The sequence below is a fragment of the Pelmatolapia mariae genome, linkage group LG10_11, assembly GCF_036321145.2.
Source record: "Pelmatolapia mariae isolate MD_Pm_ZW linkage group LG10_11, Pm_UMD_F_2, whole genome shotgun sequence".
Taxonomy (NCBI): Eukaryota; Metazoa; Chordata; class Actinopteri; order Cichliformes; family Cichlidae; genus Pelmatolapia; species Pelmatolapia mariae.
In genome coordinates, this window is record NC_086236.1 from 71,986,480 (window position 1) to 71,998,490 (window position 12,011).

The 12,011-nt window shown below is 40.8% G+C and overlaps 1 protein-coding gene across 1 annotated transcript in view; it reads left to right on the forward strand.

Annotated features, from left to right (window-relative positions):
- apom (apolipoprotein M) overlaps window positions 1-7,345 on the forward strand; it is a 15,686-nt gene extending 8,341 nt beyond the window's left edge. The window contains exons 4-6 of the mRNA XM_063484933.1: window positions 6,579-6,716; window positions 7,009-7,104; window positions 7,314-7,345. Of these exons, the coding sequence (XP_063341003.1) occupies window positions 6,579-6,716; window positions 7,009-7,104; window positions 7,314-7,345 (266 nt within the window). The remainder of the gene's footprint in view (window positions 1-6,578; window positions 6,717-7,008; window positions 7,105-7,313) is intronic.
- The last annotated feature ends 4,666 nt before the right edge of the window (window positions 7,346-12,011 follow it).

Sequence of the window (12,011 nt, forward strand, 5' to 3'; positions counted from 1 at the left end):
CCTTAGAACTGAAGAAGCTTCTCGGATGAGAGGTGAAACGTCTTCAAGCAACTTAAAGAAGTCCAGACGCTTTTCTTTGCAAACTCCTTTGACTACGATGACCTGGATGACTGAGAACCTTCACAGACATAAGTAATCATGGTATGTTTCACAAAAACTACCACTTTGGCTGCAAAAGGAGCATTAGCACCCTGCAATACCCTGTACACTTGATATGGTAATGTGATATATAAAAACCATCTGAGTAGAGTAGAAGGTAGAGAGGTGAAGACATACCTGTTTTCTAGTTGGAATGTTCTTATTACAGATGCCACTGTGAAGCGGCTTATGTGTGGGTGGATTATCTGCCCAGCTTCCCTCATAGTCAAGGCCATGGTTGATGACATGGTCCACCAAAGTTGCTCTTATATCATCAGAAATATGGGTCCGTGCATGGCCTCTTCGACCTCCTCCTCCTCCTCCTCCTCCTCCTCCTCCTCCTCCTCCTCCTCCTCTTGCTCTCCCTCCATCCATGCTTGCAAAGTTCTTGAAATGACTAAACTGAGGGCTTTTTGTAGTTGGCTAATTGGTGTTCAGTTTTGCAAGTAAGTGCCTTCAGGTGTGTATTTGAGTGGTTGCAATTACCCGATGTGTTTTGTATTTTGGATACATGTGTTTTCCAAATGGCACCCTGAAATTTCATTTTTGAACGAAGTGTCTTATGTATGAAATAGAGTGTAGTATGCAGGACCATGTGTGTTGCATAAAGGAGTAAGTGTGTTGCATAATTGCAACTAGAGTGCAAAGCAGCGCTTTTGTTTAAGGTATGGGTACATGTGTTTGAGGTATGGTAACAAAAGCTTCAAGTTGTGTTACTTTAGTCTAAGCATGGGTTTATAGTGTTCAAGCAACGGGCAAAAACTGTAAAGTATCAAACAACTCGATTTCATTCTAAAATCTCCAAAAGTTGAATCTGTTCATCTGGACGTAGCGTTTTGTGGGAGAAACGTTTCGTCACTCATCCAAGTGACTTCTTCAGTCTCAGCTGAATGCAGGTTTCCCCAATCTTATAAAGAGTACATTTGCATAATGACTGAAACCAGCCCACTGAAGGAACAATGGGCTGTGAGATCATAATTATGATTAAGGAACTGACCTCACAGCCCATGTTAACAATTTCTCACTGAATTGACACATTTTCCCCACTCGACTGCAAAACAGTTATTACAGATGTGATTCAAGTAGTCCAAACCTCACTGTTTTAGCTGTAGTAACCAAACAGAAATATGTATGAAACCCCTAAAGCACCTGTTTGACACTCCTTCACAATAATCTTCAGTCTGCAGGACTTAAAAGATGCCACGTCTGTGCTGTTCTTTACCAGCACGGATGGAGGCGGTCTGAGGCAGATGAGAGTGAGAGTAGAGGGGTGCAGGTGTAGTTGGAAAGGCCCAAGTTTCAGAAGAAATTTGGGCAGCTGTTATTGATCATGTTATCAATCGTGGCCTTTTACTTAGGGAGGCTGGACAAAGAGTACAGCTTGTTCTAGACAGAAACACTGTTGCATTCATTGTCAGAATTTTCCGACGGGAGAACAGATTGCTGTGCAGTATAAACAGAGATATCTTCAGTGATATACTTTATGTAATCATTTCCTCTTTCCCATTACCTGTTACTATACATCTTTATAGAATCCAAAGGCTGCCATCCTCTGCAGCTGTTGTGAACATGGTCGTTACAAACAATGCCATAAGCCTGACCACCACTGACCGCGTCCTAAGAAGTAACCATGTGGAAATGAAGCAGCTCTACAGAGTTCCATTTCAAAGGAACTCTGATGTGTGGAAATATTACTATACTGTAATGCCTTGTCATATCATACAGTTAGAGTCAACTGGAGACACCTTTCATTGTAATTTTGCCCTTTTTTACTGAGAGAATAATGGGGCTTGAAGTTGGGGGCACATCATGCCTCCATTTATGTTGTAAAAGAGGAGATGTGGAAAGAACCCCACTGGGTACAGGCCCACTTTCACCGTTTCAGGACAGAGGGTCGCCAACATAACCGTGCGTGCTGCCATCCCCAGTGATGGTGTCCTATGCCATATCCCCACTATTGGCCCGTACAACACCGAGCGCCTCATAACATTCCTGAATGCACTTTGTGAGAGGCTGATCCCACCTGAGGAGAGACGGCTGTTGAGGCCCAATGTGGTGTTGCACCACTCTCACCTTGCAGTACACCCTCGTATGATGATGCAGTTCTTCCCAGCATATTCCCCATTTTTGAATCAAAGCATTTCTGATTCTGGATCCAGTTCATTCCAAGAAGACAGATTTGGTCCAGGCTATGTAGAAAGATGACAACTGGCTACAACGACTAGCAATGGTGCACTGATTTGCACTGAGGACTGTATTTAGTATTTTGTTGTCCATTGTGTAATGATTGGAAGAGTTCATACACTTGTTCGCAGACTGTATTGTTTGAAGTTAAACTCTGCTTTTGTTTCATATTGTAAATGTTTTGCTACAGTTAGAGTCAGTTTGCACTTTGACCATGAGTGCCTCTGTCTAGGCCTGTGTGTGCTAACTGTTTGGAAAATGTGGAGTTTGCTCAACTCAAAAAACACATTTTGTTCATGTTCATTAATTTTTTAATTTTATTTTTTTTTTTTTTTGGGGGGGGGGGGGGGGGGGTAACGATTTTTTTCATGTTAAAACTAAAAATATATTTTATTCATTAAAAACTATGTTTAATTTTTTTCAGTTGGTATGCATTGCTTGGATATGACCTTTATTGGCCAAACCTAAACAAGTGTCACGGCTGCGATGGCAGAGGTGTGAAGGTGAAGTGAGGACCCAAGTGCAGGCAGAGGTTGGGATGAGGAGTGAGTTTATTTAAGTGGAGATGGGGAGGACAGGAACTAAGAAATAACTAAACTGGGAAAACCTAAACACATGAAACTGAAGCCAAAACTCACAAGATAACATGCAGAGGAACACAGGGAGACCCAGGGAGACATTACAGACAAAACATGACGAGACCAGACCTTCACAATAACACAGGAAATACACAAAGACGCAGACCAGAGGGGGAGAGAAAAACACTGAGGAGCATGAGGGAGAGCACAGACATGATGAGCTGGGCTAACATGGAATGAAACACAAGGAGGGGAAACCTGATTAACTAAACTAAACAACTTAGGACCAATAGAATAACTCCAAGAACAACAAATGAACTTCACAGTCTACAGAAACACTAGGAAACAAAGAATACTGGGTCAAAACGACCCAGGACTATGACAACAAGTATAATTATGTGGGTGGTAATCTGCGACTATGGTGCCAAAATGATTACCATCATCATCATCTACTTCCTGCCTTTGCAGCTGGACTTTTTTGCCCTTTAAAAGTGGCAAAATGTGTGCCTATCTAACCATCTGCCGTGGCACTGTGGCATATCATGTTAAATAACTTTTAACAGCAGCACTGACCCAGTTTTCATTTCTTGACAAGTTGTTTTTCATTATGTGTCACATCATTTGGTGACACAGTTGTTGAAGCAGCAGTAGGTCAGGTGTTTAGGCTCCTTCAATTGTTGAACTCTCCTTGGGCATACCACTGAACCCTGTATTTCCCCAAAGCAGCCGTGGACATTGGTAGATCTGGGTAATAACACTTGTTGTAAAGTGGACTTTAATGTTGGATCATTATACTGGTACACCAAGATTTTCTTTAATTATCCCCTGTTATGTCCCGGCTCTGCTAGGCAACAGGGAAGGTAACATAAATGAGGCCACCACGGAGGGAATCAGTTTAAGAAAAAGGTTTATTACAAAAAAACTCAGAACTGAAAACCGATAGCGTCGCTTAAGGCAAACCACTAGGCAATTGACCAACACAAAAGAACTTTCTCGTGTACGGGTACAAATTAGGTCTAGCCTCACGGGCAGGAATACGACTGAAGGCTATTCAGGCAAAATTCCACACCTTAAACAGAGTTTAACAAGCATGGTACAAAGACAGAAGCTTGAGTGCCAACCTGCAGATTCAGTCCAAAGCAGTGTCCACTGAATGAAACTTCTTCAGCCTTTTGTAGTCACAGGTGGGTACAATCAGTCACTCATTGGTCCCTGGAGCACCACAGGTCAACAGCCAGCCAATTGTCTGTAGGTCCTGGCACACCTGGGTTTCCCTACAGGGAGGCCGGCCCACTTCCTCCAAGGCCAGGGGCCGTAACATCACCCTCAAATGATCATTTCATACACCCACAGGGGATCTCCTCCTGGTCAGACATTTCTTTTTTTTCTTTTTTTTTCTTTCCTGGCTCTTGATGGAGGTGGTCGCACTTTCTCCTTCTCCCTCAGTCAAGGCCACCCGCGTCGACCGAAGATTGTTGACTTTTGCCTAACCAAGTGAAGGGACACTTTCTCTCAGCTGAACACGGAACACACACGCACACATACGCATGTACACTGACAGAGACCTACACTCACCCCCTCCAAACGCCTTCAAAGCTTATGTCTTCTATGTTGTGAGATGTGATGATTCATGTGCTGAGGTGTTTTTTTCTGTTCTCAAACTGATCTCCCCGTTGGAGCTCAGTCTGGGGGGAGTTCTTTTTTCTCCTCGTTTTTCCTCATGTTGTGCATTTTCCATTGTTTCGGTTCGGGTCGCTGCTCGTGCGGTCGACTGTCCATTGCTACCTAGCCTGACCTGTCTCCCCAATGTGATGTTTGTGTATTGTATGTGCAGTCGGCAAGGTATCTATCTTAATTGCCCCTTGGGGATAAATAAAGTCTAGCTGACTCTGACTCTGACTGAGACATGCTTGAAACACATCACCTAAGTGGTGATCAGTAGGCCAGAACCACCTCAGCTGACTCCTTTGGATGAGGTAGAGAAGCAGCTCTAACCAGACTCCCACAAATGACCCGTCTCAAAGAGTGAGCCCAAACGTGATTTGGAAGAAGCTAATTTCTCCCACTTGTATTCTGCTGAATTTAACCCAAACCATAACCTTTCAAAAAAAAAAAAAAAAAAAAGAATCTAACCATGTAGTTTTTAGAGTGTAAAGTTCACTGGGCTGTAAGGTGAAAGTCACTTCTGTGAAAGATGTATTTAGATTATTTTTGATGTATTTACCCATTAAAGGGGAAAATATTTGTGACCATTTCACCAACAGTATCCTGTTCAACAGACTGTGGGTTTGCATATCTGATGTCACAGGGATTTGCAGCATGTATTTGCAATCGGTGGTTTTGTTGTTTCGTTTTTTTTGCTTGTTTCAGTTAGGGAAGGACTCGTTTGTCTCACCTCAATGGCTTTACATTCCTCAGGGTTCAATTTTAGGGCAACAGTTCAGACAAGAAGACCTCAGATAGGAATGAATTGTTCAGGATTTGATTTATAGACCCTTCAAGTCTTATAGTAATGCAAAAGAAACCAAGATTTTCTATAAATTACTTGTAATCACTTCAAACACATATAACTGACAGTTTTCATTGTAACACATAAATTACAAAAAAAGTCTTGACCCATCCACATGAAGCTGGTCAAAAAGTATGAAAGTCAGTCATCATTTTCTTTTACAACAGCGAAAATAAACAGCTTCTTCTCAGTGTTTAACTCATGCTGTCTATGCCCATAAAAACTAATAGTTTCTTTGATCTAAATAAAACTTAGACATTCAGAAACCCTGCATGTGACAAATATGTGCAAAAAAAAAAGCAAAAAGAAAAGACATCAGGAATGGGGCGAATATCTTTTCACAGTATTGTATTTATCAGCCCAAAAGAGAATTTTCCATGACTGGCACTCTTTATGTTCTCGTCACTGTTGTCTGTGAATCCCCTTTGCTGTAACAAGTCATGCTATACAAATAAATTGACAGTGTATTAACTTTTGGTTCGGGCAGTAGTGTCGAGAGCCTGACATAAACCCTGCAAATAACTACAGCGCTCCAGAAATGACTTTAAAAATGTGCTGGTCCTTTTATTTGATGGTGAATTGAGTCGACATCACAAAAACGTGGTTAGCAACAGCATAAAGACAGAAAGTCCCACATTCAGCACCTGAAATGACTGTAAAGTTTAAAAATCAACCCTGCTACATTATAGGGACAAGTGAAAATTTCTGCCACCTGTTATGGACTATTTTTATAATAACGCATTAAATGGGAAACCACAATGGGACTCTACTGAATGTACTATTTTATTCCACCTTAGGTCACAGCCATGTTCTTGTGATTTAGGATTTTTGACAATTTCTTTAACGACAAATCAATAATTTCTTATTAGAGTTGACAAGATAACTAAATTCAGATTTAGCTTTTCTAATTGACCAGCCCCGTCGCCCTGTTTTTCTATGCTTTCATGTACCCAGGGCCCAATTTCCACTGTAGAATTCTGTTTATTTGACTCATTGAATAAGCATTTTCTGCAGCACTTTAGCTCAAAACTGAAAGAATTCGCTTCTTAAATTTAGATTTTTACACGGAGCACTATTTAAAGCCAAAGTTTGATTAGAAGTTTCATTAGAAGAGAAAATTGATATCACAGTCATTATCTGCGTTGCTCTTTTCTGTGGTTTTACTACAGGAAGGCCACAGCGCAAGAACCTACTATGGAGTGGCAAGTGGGCCGAATGCTCTGAATGCATCATTTTCCAGGAAATAGAGCCTCCACTAGACAAGGAGAAAGGAACGGAAGACTCCCTCCATAGACACATGCTGTATGGTAAGCTATTTTAAAGAAGTAGAAGTTAAATGCAAATAAATGATTAAACAATATGAAGCATTGTGCTTGAATCAAATATCAGAAATATTACTGGTTATTAAGTCAGCCAAGTGATTACTGTAAGTGTGTTAACCACTGCACTAGAGAACCAATCTTAAAGATGACAAAAATTGCAATAAAAATTTAAACCTGTGGTTATTTTAAATGTTTGACACAATTCCAGCTTTCTGCTGAATGCACACACTAAACTATCTTGACTAACTTACCTTCCGGTAACTGCTTTTCTTTCAAGCTCGCAGCAGTAATAGCTCTGACATGGTGGCAACATTTCTGAAAAATGCAGCCTGTAATAACATGCAGGCGAGCGTCACACCACGTCAAGAGAAAGGTGAGCGGTTTAGATGTTATCACTAACCACTCAAATAAATTTGTTTGTGCTTGAATGCAATAGTGTTTGTCGACCTCTAAAGTTATACCTGTATTTACAGAGTTTTGCACGTAGTTATCAAGATTACGGTGAGCACATGCAGCAAATGAATTTTTCATATGGATGTGTATATGTATGTATGACTGTTAAAATGTTCTTGGTTTTTACAGGTTACTGTTGGATCCACTGGCATCCTCAATGACAAGAATGTTTCTTTCTTTTTTTCTTGAGTAATTGTTAACTAATTAAAACCAAAACACCTACGTCCTGTCTCCCTCATGAAATGTGCTGTTCCATTTTTAAATTTCCATAAAGAAAAAGTATATCAAGTTGTGGTGCATCACAAAACATCACTAAAAACACAGTGATCTTTATTGTTAAAATGAATCAACATCTATCAAAGATCTACACAGGAGGGGGCCTGCCTTACAGTACGTCTCTGCAGAAAAAAACTGGGTGATTTCCATGATGCTTTTGAGCAGAATGAGCTGTTCACAAAAGTTGTAAAGTAGGTGTCAAGGTTGTGCTGTGGCAGGCAGGATGTAGAAACAAAACAAGATAAAAGAAAGAAAACATGATAACCGGGAGCTCAGTAGGAACTCAGGAGACCAGAAACTAGAAAACAAAGAGACTAGAAAACTAAGAGCTGATGAGAAAACAAACACAGAGACAGGAGCAAGGAGGAAACATACAGCACAGAGAGGGTACGACATGACAACAGGCAGAGGAAAACACAGGGCTAAAATACACAGGGGAGAAACAAGGGAATCAAAACAGGAGGCAAACACAGCTGGGATTAATCTGACGTAACAAGACGGAGAGGAAGCAAAACTGAATACACTGAACACAGGACAAGGAACTATCAAAATAAAACAGGAAACACACACACCGAAAGTCAGACTCAAGACACGCAAGCTTAACACAGTGAATGGGGCGACATAGGGAACATAGGGACAAGGGTTACTGGGCATGAAACGTGGGACATGTGAAAAGCACTGAGTAGACATGGGAACAGAGACTAAACACAGGCTAAGATAAATACTAAGGGAGGAAGAACTACAATCACTAAGAACACAAGAAATAAAGAGAACCAAAACCAGGAATAACAATAATCAAGGAAGATTAAATCAGAATCTGAAACACAAATACCGTGACAGTAGGATTATTGTGTCCACTTTATTATTGTTTTACTCAGTACATATTACATCCACAGTCATTAAAGGAATAGTAAGTTTGCTTAATACCACACAGTAATTGTCTAGTAATTGTGCCGTCATCAAAATTCTGCCATCATTGTATTTGATCTTTCCTCAGGGAATCAAAGGGGAATGTGATTGTGAAATGTGTTTGTAAAAAACCCAGTCACTCAGTAGCTTGTTATTGAGGTAATTCAGGCAGTTGCAAATGCCTTGGGGAATCCATCATAGGTAGTGACACACAGTAGACAGTGCTGATGAACAAAGTGAATGGTTTTTTGGTTTTTCTCTTTTTTGTTGGGGGGGGGGGGGGGGGGGGGGCACCAAAGGTTGGTTCTAGAATTGTTTAAATACACGTGAGATGAACAGAGAACATGACATACTACACCGTGTTACCTAAACCGAGCAAAAATAAAAAAGCATTGAGTGAGTAACTGAGCACACCTCATCAGTATATGAGATGTAGTAGAGTATAATAAGTCTCTCACATTGTTCAATTCAATTTTATTTATACAGCTCAAAATCACAACAACAGTTGCCTCAGGGTGCTTTGTATTGTAAGATAGATCCTACAAAAATACATGCTGAGGAAAACCCAACAATCATATGACCCACTATGGGCAAGCACTTTGATCACAGTGGGAAGGAAAAACTGCCTTTCAACAGGAAGAAACCTCCGGCAGAACCAGGCTCTCCGGTGTCCACATTGTTGTGGAGAAATTTTAACCCACTCTTCTTTACATTCCTTCAGCTCATTGAGCTTTGTGGTCATTCACTTATACACAGCATTTGAGTCAGGTTGAGGTCTGGACCTTTATTTTGGATCGTTTTGTTTTAGATTTCCAGATTTCTTGGGATCAACAAAGTTTCAGCCAAGCTTTGTTTGTAAGACAGATGGTCTTACATTTAGCGCTATAACACTAAGGTCCATGCTTGACTGTAAACTGACTCCATCCATTGGGCCAAATCATCATATTCATCATAGTACCCATTCATCATAGTGCTAAATATTTGGTATGACGTGTTTACTGAGATCCTGTGTTTGGTTTTCTCCACATGTGGAGCAATGATTTATGAGCAAACATCTTCTTTTTGGAGATGTTTGGTTTTTCAGTCCAGATGACATTGTTCTAGAAATCTTGTGGTTTGTTCAGATGCAATTTTACAAACTTAAAATATACCACTATGTTCTTTTTAGTCAGAAGAAGCTTCCTCAGAGCAATCAAGCCATACTTTTCTAGAGATAATATCATGAACTTGACCATCTAACATACTAAGTCAGGCCTATAGAGTCTAAGATGTGGCTCTTGCATATTGTTGCCATTTCACTGAGCATTGCATTGTCTGACCTTAGGCTGAATCTGCTGGAAAGTGCCCTCCCGGGAGGATAATTCACAGAAAACAATCATGGCACCTGCACTGAAGTTTTTCTTCTTGTGAATAATCCTTCTTGGTAGGGACAGGTATCATTTAGGTTTTATCCTATACCGGTGCCAAACCGGTACTTTTGAAATGGTGCCGGTGCTTAAACGGCGCTCGAACCGGTGCTTAAAGAATGGAGAACACAAACTTTGTCCAAAAGTCTCTTATGTTTTTATTTTTAGCAGTCTCTTTTTTTCTGCAAAATGATAACCAAGTTAGCCTTTTCTGTTGATACAACATGAAGGGAGTATCTGCCATCAAACAAGAAGACAGCCACATGTAACTACGACGGTGTTTGCTAGTTCACCTTACGTGCATTAATTTAATAACGTGGTAGCCTACTCAACATAATTTACACGCGAACAACATTAAGCTACTCACACAGACAAGAACGGCTGCTGCTGCCATCATCATCCATCATCATTTCTGCTACACTGGCAGGGCTAGGGGCCAGGACTCTACTCCTCAGGTTCTTGGGGGATGTTGCTAACTCCGGGTCCGATAACAGGCACCACACCCACAGTAGATGTGCACGGTGTGAGGTCTTGCAGCAAGCTATCAAATACGGCGCGTTTCTCGGCTTTTAAAAAAACGCTATGCGTCGCCAGGTGTTTCATCAGATTCGAGGTGTTACCTCCTTTGCACAGTATCACCTTAAAGCACTTGTTGCAGGCTGCTGAGTTTGCATCTTTTGCTGTGAAGTACAGCCAGACTTTTGACCGCTTCGCCTTGGGCATTTTTAATCTGTAGCTCTGCTCTAAAAGAACGTACGTACCTGGGCCCGCCTAGTACCCTTGGAAAGGTAAAATGATTGGCTAGAATCCAAAGTGTATGACATCTCAGGGAAATGTGCGCTGCTTTTCGGTCTGGTTACTACCGTTTATGTCAGAACCAGTGCCGTAATGGCACCGGATACCGGTACCCATCCCTACTTCTTGGTGGCAAAATCTGCCAATCTGGCCATCAAACTGGAAGCAATGCTGTAGTGGCTTGTGACAGCAGCTATTAGCCACCTACCATCAAATCCTTGAGGTTCATTCCAGTAGCCTCAGGTGACTTCAGTATGACTCAGACAGACACACAGACATCGAAAAACACGTCAAGATTGTTGTGAAATATGACATGCTGATATACGGCATGTCATGTATGAACAAGTACTTGAGAGTTCTTTTTTATTAATGTACCTCAGTGTGTAGCATTGTGTAACATTGCGGTTTATGGGACCGCAAAAACAGAAGTGTTAAGTCTAAACAGCAACTAAACTGAGTGAAATGTCATAAATGCCAGGGTTGAATTTTGACAGGTTAACCACTGTCCTAAATGAAAGAGTTTGTTTTTTTGTGGTGTAGTGTTGGAACATAACAACTGACCTATTGGTGGGAAATATTGTGGAGGTATTTTGAAAGAAGGACTCATACCTGTTAGTTTTACCATTTTACTATTACAGGCTAGGTGTATAGGAAGCAATGGTGAAAATGTTTTCTTGTTTTGAGTGGGGACAGCACCCAGTAGCCCACATCCTACCTTTTCTTTTTCATGTTGTATGTGTAGGTGTGTCTGTATGTGTGTGTTTGCTCTCAATTGAAATAAGGTTGGAGAAAGTTTGTGACATTTAAATAATCCAGGAGAACACAGACTGGTTGGTTGGGGATGTCCCATGGAACATGAAACCAAAAACAGAAATGGAAATAGACCCTCTCGCTCTCATCTCTCACTGCTGTCTTCACAAAAGGCAACTTTCACTACTGTTTTCATGCTGACGGTTCTCATCCTCATAAGTGGATTTCCACTTCAAATGCTGCTATATTATTCTATCAAAACAACATCTTATCCTTACAAAAAATGTGGTTTGATTTTGACTTTTTCTTTAGCAAAACAGAATCTTTCCATAACCAAGTCTGAGCGAGCACAAACATGACAGTTTGTCACTAGAAGCCATACTTTACTGCAAAGCAAATGAAGAATGTTCTCAGTGAGCCAATTTGTATACTTCAGAATATTTGCTCATCATGGTAATAGAAACTTATCAAATTCAAACCCACAGCGGCTGAAACATCAGAGCACACGAACAGAAACTACCGACCCTCATTTATGGCCACGAGCTGTGGTAAGACTAAGATCACTGACACAAGCAGTGCAAAGGAAAGTCTTTCCACAAGCGTCTGAGCTCAGCCTTAGAGAGAGTAATATAAAAAGGGGAAATGATAAAACTTCAAAAAGATTCAAAAACTACACACAAAAAACAATCTG